The sequence below is a fragment of the Numenius arquata genome, chromosome 2 (genome assembly GCF_964106895.1).
Source record: "Numenius arquata chromosome 2, bNumArq3.hap1.1, whole genome shotgun sequence".
NCBI classification, from domain to species: Eukaryota; Metazoa; Chordata; class Aves; order Charadriiformes; family Scolopacidae; genus Numenius; species Numenius arquata.
The window spans coordinates 61,583,643-61,600,803 of NC_133577.1; the positions used below are offsets into that span (position 1 = coordinate 61,583,643).

Sequence of the window (17,161 nt, forward strand, 5' to 3'; positions counted from 1 at the left end):
GACAATACCTTCAATCGTCATTAAAAGTTTGAGACTAGAGTTCTCTTCCGTCTGCTTTAACAACTTACAAGCAGCATCACTGAAAGCTGAAAAGAAAAATCAACTCAATTATCGAACAAAGACTGCAAAAGACCCTCTCCCTCTATTATTTAAAATCAAAATGCTAATAACTCCAACTCTTGAGCCTGCTGCAATCTCTCAGATAGCCCAAGCTCAAATCATTGAGAGCTGTGAAACACAACCAATCCCACCTGAAAGCTAATTTCATCAACAAATTTCTTCTCTACTCATGTCACTTCACGTAGTTCTTTTCCATCTACAAAACTGCAAGATTCTCCCGTAACTTACATATTTGAGCTCAAAAAAAATGTTTAGAAGCAGCAGGCACCCAAATAAAAGATCATAATGAAGAGGATAAAGCACTGGCGCTTGAATTGACTGCTGAATTCGATAGCACTTTTTGTTGTTTTAAACCACAAAGTGAGCAATCAGAGGCAACAGAAATCCCGAATTTCTTGTTAGACAGGTTTGGCACTCTCACCTGAAGCCAAACAAAAACCACAACATAGTGAGCTCTATTCTGAAGCGTATTGCAAAATCTCTGATGTGTTTAGCTTAGGATACAAGAATAAAGAGTACTTCAGGAAAAAGCTCAGATTTTTCCTGATGTCTGGAAATCTTTTTATACTTTTCAAGTGCAGCAAAATGCAATTGTTTCATGTAAGAAATCTGGAGTAGGGTGTCCTTCAGAGAGGCATAAAGAACAATGCGTCATATATATTATACACACAGACATATATATTTAAAAATAAAAACACACTACTAGCAGTGAGAGGGCCAAAAAGGATACTGGTTCACTTCATTTATATTTAAACAGAAGTCACTTTACCCATAATTAGACACGTATATAAATAATTCCAAGGCTTCACCTTTTATGCTGTTTACTATGTACTATGCATTGGACTCAGCTAGAAAATTTAAGAGATTTAATGGCTTTGTTGTCAAGTTTATCTGCTTTTAAGAACAAAACTTTTCTTAAACAGTATTTGTGGCAGGGAAAGTTTTAACCTAGGAAAGTTTTTAATTCAATTTCCAGGAAAAAAATCCTTTCATTTAGTAACTGAATTATCAGGCAGACAGCAGCTGCAGAAAAAGAAATACAAGGCTCAGTACAAAACAATATAAAAGTCAAACCATCTTTTCCAGCAGTGCTACCACAATTCACACTCTGCTTCCTTCTAGTCTCATCTCCACACTATTTCAAGGCAAGGTTTATTAAGCGGCCTTGCCGATTGTCAGTTCATTTTTATCTGAAGTTGAGCAAAAGGAGAGACAGAAGCAGGAGACAGACTGTATGGCAGAGATCAGAACACACCAGTGTCTCAAGGTTCATCAGCCTGGTACAGTCTCTAGGTATGCTTCTATAAAGAGATAAGAAAACCTAAGTCAGTATTTTTAACTGACCACCAACTACACACAGATGGCCCCAGACTCCCTGTGATGAGTGTAGTATTTAGGCTCCCAAACTCTTCAAATTCATTCTAGAACAATTATAATTACTACCTTCTGCCCAATCAAAGATAACTTTAGCGACCTACACTCATAAAATTCACTATATTAGAGATCTTCTTCTTAGGTGTTCAATTCAGTCAACCAAAACATTTATTGTGAATCAAATGTTTTAAACTGCTAAAGTTTCCTTAATTGAACAAAATTTTAGTGAACATTTGTGTTCTTTATTAACTGAAAACATCTCAGTGTTTCAGACCAGGTAGGCAACCGATACCCACATCAAGCACAGAAGATAGAGATTGTACCATAAAAGAGATTTAAGATCAGAACAGATCATGAATTTCTAATGAGGTTTAACTTGCATCATTATTCTGATAAAAATTAATTGTTAAAATAAGCATTTGATGTTATGACATTGACTGCTCAAACACATATTTTTGTTTGTAATTTTCTTTTTCAACCTTTTGTATCAAGCTTTATCAAAGATTTCAACCAAGAATTTTTACATTTATCTAAGGTTTGGGTTTGGTCTTTTTTTTGTACATGGAAAAATGCAAAAGAAAGTAGCCTTACAAAATGGCGTGGCTAACATCTAAAAACAATCAACCAACAAAATCCCCAACAGTCTTAGCCAGCTTTACTCTCTCCATCAAGAAACCAAGTTATACTTTTCAACATTCAGATTAAAAGGTTTTTTTCTTCCTCATAGGTGTTTGGGAGCACCACTAGTTTATTCTTGTTGCTAACAACATTTTGTTTTGAAGTGAGCTTTTTGTCCTGAAACCAGGTTCACTGAAAAACTTTAAAGATGATATGTCGCCTATTTTTACACATCCCAAAAGGTATTCTCAAAAATTATATATGGTAGACATCAGTGAGTAGCTTAATCTGTAGAATTTTGCACAAAATTGAAGAATTAATAAAACATAAAATGACAGAATTTTGCTAGTAGTACAACTCAGGTAAAAGCATCAAAAGCTGTGGTTTTTTTGCAGGATTTATACAATTTCAGTAGTCCTACTTACTCAGCAAGTAGTAAAGCACACACAAGTTTCCATGGAATACTGAAATTGCAAGATGGCAAAGATGGCATTTTAAATCAAATTTTTCGCCAGGTATTCTCCTTTCAAACACCTTTGCTTACTAGGATCCCTCTCACCTGGTCTGACACACTGAAATGTTTCCAGTTAATAATGCACAAAATTATTTCTTCAAGTATTTATTTGTTTCTACTAAACTTGATTTGTAACAGATTCTGGAAGAGAAAAAACAAGAAGCGAATTTTAAAGGATAAAATGCTTGGCAATATACCTTTCCTAACAAATAATTGTTCTTACAAAGTCATTGTCGAGAAAGCCATGAAGAACTACGTTTCTGAAGCCTCCTGAATATGCAAGTGTTTTTTAATTGTTTATATAAAGCTCTACAACCATCGCAGGCCACAGAGGCATTCAAAATGCTACCTAAAAGCCTTTTTTTCCACTTCACAGATTTCAAACAAGCATTCAACTCAAATTTTATAGGTCTGGAGCAGAAAGATGCAACTTCACAACCAACTATTTAAGCAGACCTCTCTATTAGTACTGGGAAGTAGGAATTTTTCCCAAAGGGTTTTACTGGAGTGCCTGCGCTATCAAGTTCCCATTCCCAAACTTCTACTTCTAAAGGTGGCCAACTGATGCAACTTCTTCCCCACCAACATCACTGTCAGAGAACACCCTCCCCTTCAACCAAACGCAAGAGCAAGTGAACTAAACAGAGAGAGACGGCTATCTTCCACATACAAAAGAAAGAAGGCAAGGGAAGGAAGCGAGACAAGGGAGAAGTGTTTAAATTTAGGCATTTACTTACTGAAACACAGAAATAAAACACACATACAGGCACCACCACGTTGGCAGAAATCCCAGCAGTCAGGGCTGTAGAGCTTTGCTTCCAGCCAGCGCTTGCCTCAAGCTTCGCAGGAGTTTTCTCCCTCTCTCATACGCACACAGAAGTGTACTGAAGATGGCTCTGAACTGCCAACCAAAGTGTATCTCGGGTTTAATGAAAGTGTAATTCATTATAATAAGAGCCAGCGTAACATAAACATATGCAGGAAAAACAGGCTTAGCACAGCACCACAACAGACACTAGTTTTGATCCAGTACAACAACACACTTGCCTGCAACTCCTTTAAGTAAAAACAAAACATGATTTGCACCAGGTAAAATTGGGACCTGTAAACGTTCTAGCAAACAGAGGCTACACCAAGTAGACTTCTCCTTTGGAAAAGTTCACAAGGTACCTGGCCTGCCAGTTCAGGAGTTTTTGGAAGCGTCCCTCAATTGTGGGTACCGCAGGACAAGGGTACCAAGACAGGGAAAAGAGAAAAAACCTGTGAAACACCCTGACACAACAGGAAGAGGAAAAACTAGGACAGGTTACAGGTCCCAAAATAATTCTTAGAGCACGCATAAGTTATCTTTTTTTTTCCAAAGAGAAAAGGGTTGGGGAAAAAAAGCACCCCTATATTTATAAAATAATGCAGCAGACACCGACATAAGAAGTTATGATCAATCAGCATTTCTTTGTTTTTCACCACCCTTCACGTATTGTAGACGCTGAAAATGAAAGAGCACAGAACAATCCACTTCACAGTAATAACACCATAAAATATATACTAGTTTTACTTGCCCCATCACCAATTAAGGCCAAAGTTAGGGAAGAAACGGTACCACTTCCAAAACCAAGGATCCAAAACTGGGGAAGTTAACTTACTAATTTGTTAACAGATATCAAAAAGTTTGAGTGTCTTCAATGTCTTTCTCATGGATTTCAACATTTCATGTAACAACTGACAGACAGGGGTTTTTTTGTGTTTTTAAATAATTATCCATTCATTCTTGCAAGCATTTAAAAACGCGGTAATGGTTTAAAAAAAGAAAAAAAAAAATCAGTAAGTTCCCTCATGGTTTCAAGTCTATCTTAGTAAAAGTAAAGCATTCAAAGTATTACCCAATTTAGAAACACACTTCAGGAAAGAGAGAGCTCAAAATATCAACCACAGACGTCACAGGCAAAAAGAGACTTAATAAGCACAGTAATTCCTGACATTCCCATTTGATATTCTACCTGCCAGACTAACTTTGAAAGAGGTTCGTAAGCCAGGGGTAATAGGCCCTGCCAGACCTGCACACGAGTCAGACAACATGTTTTCAGAGGGTGAACTTTTGCCACCCTTCCCTCTGGGAAAAATTCCACTGAGTTCGCTCCTAGGAAATCAGCTCCCATCCCTGCTCCTTTTACTGACTTCCTACTGCCACAGCTCCCTTCTGCCTGGTTTAGTCTCCACTCCTCTCCATTCTGCAACTACTCCCACCTTTTAGCCTTCTCCTTCGGTACCAATACCTCCACCCTCTTCCCATCGCACCCACACCCCCCCCAATCTGCTTTTTGGATGCAATCCCACCTCTCCTCCTCTGACCCACACCCATTTCTTCCTGCGTCTAGAATCCTTTTACTTCCCCACCCAGCTTCAGCATTGCAGTATTTTTTTTTTTTGTTCCTGAAATATTTCAGTGAAATGAAGTAGTAAGTGTTAAAACAGATAATAAATTTGCAGGCATCCCCTAAAGAGTTCTTTTCTGAACAGTTTTGCTCATTGCAAAGGTAAAAGGCACAGGTCAGGTTGTTGTAATGTTATGTCCCAGTTCACCCATCTCACCATATGCCACTATTTGACCTAGAGGCGTTGCCTCCTAAGAATAAACCGAATAAAGGCTAAGAATAAACTTTAGTCTGCCCTTAATTTTAGTAAAATAAAGGTTACAGGTAACAAGAAAAGAACTAAATTTCTGGGAGGAACACTGTGATTCGTACTGTTGGAGGAAAACAGTCTGATCTGTTCCTATTTTTTTCAAATTCCATTTTTCCTTTCAAGAAAGGGCTTCTCTGCAAACACAACTAGCTGTTCTTTGATTTTTCTGGAGAGAGTCTCAGCTGAATGGGAGAGGATCTTCAGAATGCACATAAAAGACATAGGTTCAAACAAAAGCTGAATTCTCAATGAGCACAGGTTTATTTTAGTAAACAGAAACTCAAGGCTGAAAAAGATCTTATCCCTTTTAATCGCTTAATAAATTTTTCTTACCTTCCCAATTTTCAAGCTACGTGCCTACAATAAGCAAACCTGTATTGATAAAAGTCTCTATAAAAGCACACAAAACCTCAATTTGATGCAACAGGGAGTTCACCTTGGTTGTGGCCTGGGTTTCCAATTCCTGCCTTCTGCAAGGCAACAGGCAAAAATTGTTCTGATAAACATAGAAAAAAGTAAACTTAACACAAAACCCTAAACATGAAACTTTAACCTTCTTGATTAAGTTTTTAAGAACTTTTTCAGCTGCCCCAAAAGCATCAGTAGAGTAAAAGACATCAAATTCTAACACCCAAACAGCTTATCTTAGAGTACTTCTGTAGAAGCCAAACTTGTTAGACTGATGCAAAAATTCCTCAAATATCATCCTTGGATTGATTTTTAAAACAACTTTATTTGGTAAATTAATAATCTAAATAATATAAACCTGTTTAAAAAAAAAAATCAATACAAAAAATCTAACGTATGTTCAGAACTACTGAAATGAAAAAGGAAAAAAGGCAAGAAAAGTAAGCAAATGCCTGAGTTTAGACAGTCATGTGCTTTAACCAGCAATAACTGTTTCTTAACCGTACACATATGAATAAATAGACACACATGAAGAAAGACATATTTATGTAATCTTACAGCACTCAAAACCAGTACCTTGGTCCTAATGACTACATAGTCACCACAAGGTACTAAAAACAGCAAGCTGAAAATTCCTATTGATCTTAACCGGTGAAGAGTCTGAAGCCTATGACCAGTATGTCTTCTCTACTGACAGGTATCATACTGGGATTGCCACATGGATCCATTTTCTTATGCACTTAAAAATAATGTAAGTACCTTAAGCTTCCCATACTACTATCCATCTTAAATCTGTTTTGGGGATAAAGCCCTTAACTTCCCAGAGCTCAATGAGTGCTCAATACACTAAGCATAAATAACTAGTCCAGTGAAGTATTCCAAGCAGAACAAAACAAAATCTCAATTTTTTCAGCATGTTGTGCCATCATTTTCAGACTGAGGAGCTTTCCCGCATCCTGTTTTACTTCATAATACAGAAGATTCAGTAGCTACTTTATAATATTCTACAGTCATACAACCCTATATTCCAGGTAGAAGTTTAGTCATTGCATAAATAAAGACGACACCAAACCCAAGCATTACTTCAGAAAAGTTTACTGGTAAGAGTTCCCACCAAGTGATGAGGAAGGGCTATCTGTGCACATTTCCAACACTAAGTAAACAAAAACAGACTTTCTCACTCCCAAAGAGACAAAACAGTAACAATGTAACCACATTTCATGACAGCATATACAATAGATTATGGAATTACCTTTTTTTTTCCCTCCAAATAACAAACACTACCTTTCATCATTTGCATTTACAAGGGATGTGGAGGATTTGGGGGAAGGATTCTGTCATTACCAAGTACCAGAATTATTCCACTAATCCAAAAACACACAAAAAAAGTCAAAGACCTAGCTAGCACCAACTTACTAATACAACCCTACACAAAATTAAAATCACTTTATACAATGGAAACAACTCCTTACCTTTCCCTGTTTCAGAATATCTTTCCTCTTTAAAGCTAGAACAAATTCAATGTCATCGGGGGGGGGGGGGAAGTATGTAAAATAGTCACCATTTGGTATTTACTTATTCTGAAAACGAATGTGCATATCCCAAGAAAAATACAGTGTCCTTTAAAAATAATCACATTTCAACGCAGTCTATATCCTGAGTCATTTGTTTGAAATGCCAGTCCAAGGAATGTTAAGATTTAGCTGACGATTATCTCCTCAACATTATCCCAATTTGATTATACAGTGTTTACTACATCAAAGCCAGAAAAAGCTTAGTAATAGATTCAGCGACACGCCCACTTGGAACAGCCAAGACCTATTATTAAAGAACCATAAGAATAATTCTCAAAAGGTTTTTATTTTCAAACACAGTCTAGCATAAGATCTTACCATAAAGCAAGGTTGTTAAATATTTTTTTATTCAACCCACATATCTGAAGCCGTGCCTGAGAAGTTAGGTGAAATTATTTACATGATCAGGAAACTTGACTGTCCTTCTTGTCTAACTCTCTTATTGGACGCGTTACAGAAACCCAACAGCCAAATGCATCAATGGCCTGCCATTATCATCAATTCCCTTGTAACTTTATAACTCATACCTGAACATAAAACAACTTCTGTCTTTCAGACCTGTCCAGGAACAAGTTTTCAACATTTTTAGTTTTAACATAGTTTTATTATGCTGTAACATACATAATAAACATTAATATTTAGTGAATCGGTACACTCGAAAGGAGCAGGTTAGAGTTAAAAAACCCACGAGGGGGTGCCTGTAGAGCACAAGGTCACAACAACCTGCCCCGTTTCACGCTTAAGCAGGAGCGCCACAGAAGTTTAGACTCAAGACAACTAGAATTATTATAATCAACACATCATCCGGGGTTACACCGCCAAGGATTACAAGATAGTGATAATAATGTTGTCACCCTGTCTACGTTAGCTCTCACATCTTCTCCAGCACCAGCAGGACTGAATGCTAGACAGCTTTGAAAGGAGAAGCTGTCATTGGGCAGAAGTTTAAATTCAGCCTGAGAGGCTACACAATAAACACGTATTTAACTAAGGATGCCAAACTGGTCGTACCACGTGAACTTTTCAGCAGGCTTGACGGCACTATCCCTGCTACCCTCCCACACCTACCAAATCACAGAGAAGCGTTGCTTGTGCAACATGTTTTCAAAGATGCAGCACAACTTTTTAAGTATCAACAGAGCTACTTAGTGTTGGCTATCGGCAAAACAATCAGCTTAACGTACATTCTGACAGTTATGATAACACCTTGAACACAAGATCTTATAGCACAAGAGTACACAAATAACCTGCCACTTGGTAAGTTTGTGCCTAAGCGCATCAGTCACTCTGCAATAGCTGTCCACACACTTTTTTTTATTCCATGAAAACTCCGGTTGCTATTTTCCAGTTACTATAGCTAACAATTCGCTCACTGATTTATTCTGTGAGAACAAGTTCTACCTGAAAGTATAGAAGAATTTCTTTTAATATATTACATGCACACACAAAACCAGCTTGCTTTGATTTTCACTCATCTTCGTTTAATAATCTGAACAGAACACCGGACGTTTTAAACCCTTTGTACATTCCTGTCCTCAGCCTGGTGTAGTTGTTGTCAGTTGCTATACAACACTCGTGTAATGTAAATAACAAGAAGGCAGAATAGAACAGTAGAACAAACATGTCATCTATCAAGAAGACCCTTTCTACAGAGCCTGGAACCAGTCCTGACTAGATTTTTGGAGCATTACCCTTCAGTATATATTTTTTTAAATTTTGTTTCGGATCAAATATGTTCCTATATAAAATAAATCATGCAACAGATACATAACGCCCATCTCACAATGTCTACAATGCAATTTACACAGAGCAGCTTCCTTTCGCTCAGACACAGAAAAACCCACCTGCACCCTATAACCTCTATAACTATTAGTAACCTTCACTCATACAAGCTATTCCATGGATGACACGATTCAGTTAAAGACGGCAAACCAAACAGAGTGTAGTGAGTAAAAACTCCCGAATTAACCGAGAAACACCTGCAAATCGTTAAGTAACAGAAAAAGAAGCATATTAACTGGACAAATATACATCGGTGCCACTTTAACATTTTCCAGATAAGGATGTTCTGACTATCTGGAGAGGAAAAGTTTGTAAGAAGTTTGTACAGATCTGATCAACGTGACCTCTGGACTTCTACATAAGAGCTCTATTTCCATGCCTCTCATTCAAAAAGACAATACAGCAACTTACTACAGTGGACACGCTCCTCAAAACATACTAAAACCTGAATAAAAAAGTAACAACAATCAATGCTAGAAGCAGAAACAGGAGGTCTGCAAAGAAAACAGCCACATTAAACGTTCAGACTGGCTTTAAACAACTCTGAACTAGAGAATCCATCTGAATCAAGACTCTTCTCCCAGTGACAAAGTAAGATCTCGCCTTTCTGAAAGCACGACAGTGTATACAAACAAGTGTCAAACAGACAAACTCAAGGTATGCTCGACCTGCAAGGACATTTGTTGCTAGACAGTCACAGCCACAGCAGAAATTTCATTTGAATCTGAATCCTTAAGCAGCTTTAATTAAAAGTATTAACACAAAAGCTCAAGAAATTGTTTTAGCTGTGCAGAATTCGGTAAACAAAGGACTACGTACACGAAGACAAGCTTGAATACTCCTTCTAGATTTATAGCATAACATTTAAATTCAGTTTGGAATACATTCAAGATTACAGCAACATTTAGACAAACTAATTGAAAATTATAGTATTGTGACAGATAAACATTCAACTTACTTTACATAATATCTTGCACCTTCAAAAGTATAAGCTTCCTCCCAACCTGTGGGTAAGTCTGGAAAACAAGTAGCAAAACATTCCAATTAACTTTCGAAATGATGCTGGCCATACTGGTCTACTCCCTAAAACTAAGGTAGTTAAAATATTGTGCATCCGTTTCCACACATTGAAAGCTTTAGTCCTATAAACAAATTTCATAGAGTTGTCTAGGTTGGAAGGGACCTTTGAGATCATCTAGTCCAAAATATTTTAGAATTGACTCACAATACTGTCTCAGTTTAAATTCTGTAATCTGAAGCTACGCGCACGAAAATCTGGTTTGGACTCCTTAATTTTCAAATAGGAACAATAAGGGTTTAAGTGTGCCCTTATTTAACAACATTCCTTCCTTTGACCAGCACTTAGAACTCACGGTCTTTGCCAGATCTTTCTGCCTTGAGCTTTAGCAACATCAAATTACCTGACGGGAAAAGATCTAAACAAAAATCAATTTACTGAGTTTGCGTTACATGCAAGTCACAAGCATCTTAACAGGCATGATATCAACTACACCACAAGAGTATTAGCATTATATTAGCATAATTCTGCCACCGTTGTGACTAACAAGTGTTCCTGCAGTGTTTACAACTCTATTCAATTTTACATGAAAATAATTTTTAATGCAAATCTAGTGGAGGAAGTGGGTACATCTTTTCCTTCTCTGTTATCGTTCTTAGGAGTCAGGAGCCCACATATGAAAAAAAAAAAAAACACCACTAATGGTCAATTTTTTTTTCAACTACCAGCTTCCTGATGTAATGGAAGCTCTGAAGATGTTGGGCACCTCTATGCAACCCCAGATACATCACTACCCTTAAAAGTTTGCACCAGTGAATAAAAACAATAATCGACGTGTAGGACTGGCTTCACTGAATTCTAAAAAGCCAGAATGCATTTCCTAATTAAAAGAAAAAATATCCAGTCTGGATCATGTGATTTTCCCCACTCTCCCCACACCCCCCCCCCAGTTTACTTATTTGCTCTGGCTGGCTTTTTTCTTTACTCCTGTCTTCTCTAGAACAAAAACCAAGGTGTCTTTCGATAACAGCACAGAGCAAAGTACAGCAAACAGGAAGTCTCTCTAACAGAAGTATTTATGGCTGCTATAAGAACTTTGCAAAAAATACCTTTCCAATGCTGAATATCCCAAGGAACAAAAAGGACTTTGATTCCTAATGGAAGGCAAAGCTTTACTCATTGTTTAGTAAATATCTCACCATATTATTTAATGAGGAGCTTTAGAATCATAACACTTCTTTTGGAAGTGTATATTTGCTCAAAAATTGTTTCTTAAGAGAAGACATATTTTGAACATATTTTGACTAGGTTCCAAATCAATGGTCAGGGCAAAACAAGATATAAACCCCCAGAATTAATCAGTTTGATTATATCTATGTATGAAGAGATTCATTAACATACACATGAACGAGGAAAACTACAGATACAGGTTTGTTTTGCAGACACTTCAGTATCCGATTGACAAATCATGGTCAGCATATCCAAGGTCGTGCTTCACTCTTATGTTCAGAAACAAGTTTAATTTACCTGATAATAACTCCGCTATGTTACATACAATACCCCAGATATCCAAAAGCAAACTGCATTTCCTTTAGAAGGCACTTAACGGCAGAAACAAACGAGACACTTTGAAAATTACTAGGAAATCACCATCAGTCAACAGAGACACCGGCGATAGTTTAAAAAAGGAATTAATACTCAGCTAATGTTAGTTTCCAACAAGCAAAACACTTCACATACATCTCCCCCCTCCATATTGCTGTAGATGAAGGCCAGTTTCTCAATTAATCTGAGTACTGAAAGCGGGAAAAGAGGAGCCTGATAGCGATCAGTAGTGCTATTTCCCAGCATTAAATGACTTCTTACAAACAACAGCCCTTCATTGCAGATCAAACCGCCAGAGTTCTAATAGCCAGAAAACTGTGCTTTTTAAACTATTCCCAACTCAAAAAAAAAAAAAAAAGGCTGCCCACAGTCTTCTAAAAGGCTGCTTCTGATTTCTTAATATGTAAGTATTAACCAAACATAAAAAGCAAATAATCTGATATAGTCCAATTCACTTGCAGATTTTCCTGCGATTATCCAAGTGATTACATACATAAAAACAACTGCACTTATTACTACACTCCACCACCTCCCAGTGGCAAACGCAGCCTGTGTGCAATTCCAGCAGTCAGAGTTTGGCTCTGGGTCTCCAGAGTGTCTGCTGTAAATCCTCCTCCTCCTCCAGCACCTCCTGCTGCTACTTCTCCAGACTGGAACAAACAGCAGTAGCAAAGAAGACCGATCCCACCCTCCTCCCTTCAAGTTATTCCTAATGTTTCAGACCCTTTCCCTCCTACCTATTCCACCTCTCTCAGTCACTTAGAAACCACCCACACTCTCAGCCTAGATGGAAGTGAAGGGAGGAAAAGGGTTTCTAGGTGACTACATTTACTGGAATCAGCCCCTACGTTTCCAGTACACCTATCGTGGTTATATCTAGGTACGGCTGGAAACAGAAATGAGACGAGTGGTTTAATGTTAAACTGGGAAAGGATGCTGTGCAGGTGAGCATAACCGGGGTAGCCTCTAAGAGGCAGGAGAGGAATAAGGCGGTCTCTAATGGTAACTGTACAATATTATAGGGGTGATACAAGGCAACAGAGAGAAAGCAAAGGAAAGAGAAATTACACGAACACGGGGGGAGAACGCAAAGGCAAGCGTTTGAAGCGAAAGGCGAGGGGCACACCGACGGCAAGGCGGGCGCACAGGGCTGCGCCCGAATGTCATTCCTGCGCAACCCGGGGGCAAACAACTGCCAGAAGTGCGAGGAGGGCGGAAAGCGCGGGGCGAGGAGTTCTCCCGGGTGGCCGCGGCGGCACCACAGGGGTTTCCAGCGTCGGGCGGCTCGGGGGCAGCGGGGCGAAGCCGGAGGCGCTGCCCGCGCCGGCCGGGGGGGGTGGGGGGGGGGCGGGAGGGAGCCGCGCGGCTGAGCCCGCCCGGGGGCTGGGGCGAGCGGGGGTCGGCGGCGGGCTCGGCGAGACCCCGGGATGCGGAGGAGGGAGGCGCCGGCCGGGCCACCGGGCGGGGGCGACCGTGCCGGGGAAGGGCCAGGGGCCCCCACCGCCCCCCGTCCGGTGCTCCTACCTGCGCTGCGGCGGTGCCCGGTGATCACGGCCTCTCCGGTGAGCGGGTGCAGCCAGGTCGTGCTCTTCGCCTCCTCGCTGCGGGGACGGACACACGGACCGAGTCAGGCAAGGCAGACGGGCGCAGCCCCGCCGCCGCCTTCCCCCCCTGCCCGCCCGCTCGCCCCTCCCGGCCCCCCGCCCAGCCCAGCCCCGCTCCGCTCCCCTCCTCGCCGGCCCCCCGCTCACTTGATGAAGAAGACGCGGCCGCCCTGGCTGATCCCGTAACTCCAGTTGCCGGGCAGCGCCCGCAGCCGCTCCGCGCTCAGCTCCGCCGGGGCCGCCATGGCCGAGCCGCCGCCGCTACCAGCGCAGCCGGGGAGAGCCGAGGGGAGCGGGGAAGGAGGCGGGAGGGGGGATGAGGGGGGGGGAAAGGAGGCGGCGCGGGCGCGAGCGAGCGCGTCCCCGCCGCCGCCACCAGCACCTTGGGGAGGGGGAGGGCACAGCGCGAGGGGGAGGGGGTGCAGCGCCCCGCCCCGCCCCGCCCCGCGCGGGCCGCCCCGCCCCTCCCGCCGCGGGGGCGCGCGCGCGGCGCCCCTGGCTGGCTGCCCGCGGGGGCGCGCGCGGCGCGGCCGTTGGGGCGGGGCGGGGGCGGGCAGCGGGTTCCGGTGGGGGCGGGGGGGAGGGACTCCCGCCGGGTCCGGGGCGCGGGGAGGGGGAAAAGGGGGGCCCGAGGGGCGGTGAGGGCTGCCCCGCCGGGTGGGAAAGGGCGGGCTGCAGCCGGGGCCCGGGAGTGAGGAGGCCCCGGCGGGCAACGGTCGGGTGGGGGTAGGAAGGGAGCTGGGCGGGCACGGTGTGGTAACGGTCCGAGGCGTGCGGGGGGCTGAGGCGGTTTCATCCCGCCGGGGGAGTGAGTCCCGCGGTTCTGGCGAGGGGTGGGGGGTCCCCCCGAGGGGTGCCTGCGGTGGCACCGCGCGTCCCAGCGGCCCCAGCTGCAACCGTGAGGGATTCACCTCCGGGACCCGCTCATCGGGTCTTCATAGACACGCATTCCTGCAGGAAATTAAAACTTTGCGCGAATTTCCTCCAGGGGTGTAAATGCTCCTCTCATACCCTCAACTGTAAGCTTTTCTTTTTTTTAATTTCTTATATAAAGGTGTAGTCTTCAGAAGCAAGAGTAAAGGGATGGCATTTTTTTATTTTTTTTCTCCTTCAGGTAAACAACCCAGACTGAACCATGTGCCCGTCTTCCAGAAAAGATCTGGGATATGACAGGCATACATGGTTTCGGTGTTCAGGGAGGTGGTAGTACTTCAGGTAAAATCCACGTCTGCAAAAATGAAAGTGTGCGTCTACACTTTTATTCAACATGAATAATCTGCTGGCATGTGCGTTTATACGTAGCTGTGCATGCCCTTGACTTAAGTCAAAGAAGCAGCCCGGAAAGCCAACCGCATCCTGGGCTGCATCAAGAGAAGTGTGGCCAGCAGGTCACGGGAGGTGATTCTACCCCTCTGCTCTGTCCTCGTGAGACCCCACCTGGAATACTGTGTCCAGCTTTGGAGTCCTCAATACAGGAAGGACATGGACCTCTTGGAACGGGTCCAACGGAGGGCCACAAAGATGATCAGAGGGATGGAGCACCTCTCCTACGAAGACAGGCTGAGGGAGCTGGGGTTGTTCAGCCTGGAGAAGAGAAGGCTCTGGGGTAGACCTCATAGCAGCCTTCCAATATCTGAAGGGAGCCTACAGGAGAGCCGGAGAGGGACTCTTTGTCAGGAAGTGTAGTGACAGCACAAGGGGTAATGGTTTTAAATTGGAAGAGGGGAGATTTAGATTAGATACCAGAAGGAAATTCTTTCCTGTGAAGGTGGTGAAGCACTGGAACAGGTTGCCCAGGGAAGTTGTGGATGCCCCATCCCTGGAAGTGTTCAAGACCAGGCTGGATGGGGCTTTGAGCAACCTGCTCTAGTGGAGGTGTCCCTGCCCATGGCAGGGGGGTTGGAACTCCATGATCTTTAAGGTCCCTTCCAACTCTAACCATTCTATGATTCTAAGTGACAAATGTAAATTACTAAAACTATGTTGTGGCCATGATACTTCTAAGAGAATCTTGCCTTACAAAACCACTCTCTGAATGAAGAGTGAAGCTGGGAAGTCTGGTGGTATTCCCGTGTCCACAACATTTGACATGCACAGCTGACAGTGTTCTGCATAGCAGCTTTGTCCTCTCCCATTCCAAACACCTCAGGAAAAATAAAATTTGACAGAAGAAGTCACTGTGTGATTTGGTCCCCACCGCACTGTGCAGCCAAAGCCTTAAAACCCAGTTGCCCCACACAAGATATTCCAGACCTGAAGAGTGGTGAACAGGCAGGCAGATCTTAAGTTACCTTTAAGTAACTGGATGTAAGATAAGAATTCTTCCCTGTCCAATGATTTCCTTCATTTCCACTCACTGCTGACAGCACCTGAGATTTATAGTCTGCCAGAAAGAAGATAGATACACTGTGGAGAAAACACAAGTTTCTCTATAAACAGTTCCCTTCTCTCTTAAGAGCAAGAGCCCTTGGATGGTGAGTAGAAGTGAATAATGACTCTTCCTCTGAAGGGCTGTGGAAAGCTGCCCGGCAACAGCATGGGGGAAACCATATGCGTTTTGGGCTCCTGAGGTGGTAGTGGTCATAGAATCATAGAATGGTTAGAGTTGGAAGGGACCTTAAAGATCATGGAGTTCCAACCCCCCTGCCATGGGCAGGGACACCTCCACTAGAGCAGGTTGCTCAAAGCCCCATCCAGCCTGGTCTTGAACACTTCCAGGGATGGGGCATCCACAGCTTCCCTGGGCAACCTGTTCCAGTGCTTCACCACCCTCACAGGAAAGAATTTCCTTCTGGTATCTAATCTAAATCTCCCCTCTTCCAATTTAAAACCATTACCCCTTGTGCTGTCACTACAGTTCCTGACAAAGAGTCCCTCTCCGGCTCTCCTGTAGGCTCCCTTCAGATATTGGAAGGCTGCTATGAGGTCTACCCCAGAGCCTTCTCTTCTCCAGGCTGAACAACCCCAGCTCCCTCAGCCTGTCTTCGTAGGAGAGGTGCTCCATCCCTCTGATCATCTTTGTGGCCCTCCGCTGGACCCGTTCCAAGAGGTCCATGTCCTTCCTGTGTTGAGGACTCCAGAGCTGGACACAGTATTCCAGGTGGGGTCTCACGAGGACAGAGCAGAGGGGTAGAATCACCTCCCGTGACCTGCTGGCCACACTTCTCTTGATGCAGCCCAGGATGCGGTTGGCTTTCTGGGCTGCCAGTGCGCACTGCCGGCTCATGTTGAGCTTCTCATCCACCAACACTCCCAAGTCCTTCTCCTCAGGGCTGCTCTCCAGCCATTCTCCTCCCAACCTGTGTTTGTGCCTGGGATTTCCATGTCCCTAGTGCAGGACCCTGCACTTGGCCTGGTTGAACTTCATGCGATTTGCACGAGCCCATCTCTCCAGCCTGTCCAGGTCCCTCTGGATGGCATCCCTTCCCTCCAGCGTGTCAACCGCGCCACCGAGCTTGGTGTCGTCGGCAGACTTGCTGAGGGTGCACTCTGTCCCACTGTCCATGTCTCCGACAAAGATGTTGAACAGCACTGGTCCCAGTACTGACCCCTGAGGAAATCCACTCGTCACTGGCCGCCAATTGGACATACCCTGATACCTCCTTATGTGGCCGAACTAAGGCAGAGAGCGAGTACCCTTGATCTCCAGGTCACTGGACGCCTCCCACCAGGAAGAATCCATTTTCTTCTCCAGCAGAGGAGGACATGCAGCACAGCTAGGCTTATATTGGCCCAGATCCATAAATTAGGTGTTTAGGTAGGATTTAGGCGCATAAATCCTGTGTAATCCCAGCATGTGCTTTGCCAAACGCCTTCCTTGGGCAACTAAATTTTACCAGTACCTTGCCTTGCAGCTGCCTTT

At 43.3% G+C, this 17,161-nt stretch overlaps 1 protein-coding gene across 2 annotated transcripts in view; it reads right to left on the bottom strand.

The window, feature by feature from the left end:
* PLEKHA5 (pleckstrin homology domain containing A5) overlaps window positions 1-13,547 on the bottom strand; it is a 183,368-nt gene extending 169,821 nt beyond the window's left edge. For both annotated transcript variants that reach the window (XM_074168058.1, XM_074168059.1), the window contains exons 1-3: window positions 13,447-13,547; window positions 13,220-13,296; window positions 10,031-10,088 (exon numbers count right to left, since the gene is read on the bottom strand). In XM_074168058.1, the coding sequence (XP_074024159.1) occupies window positions 10,031-10,088; window positions 13,220-13,296; window positions 13,447-13,544 (233 nt within the window). In that variant the 5' untranslated portion in view covers window positions 13,545-13,547. The remainder of the gene's footprint in view (window positions 1-10,030; window positions 10,089-13,219; window positions 13,297-13,446) is intronic.
* Between the last annotated feature and the right edge of the window lie 3,614 nt (window positions 13,548-17,161).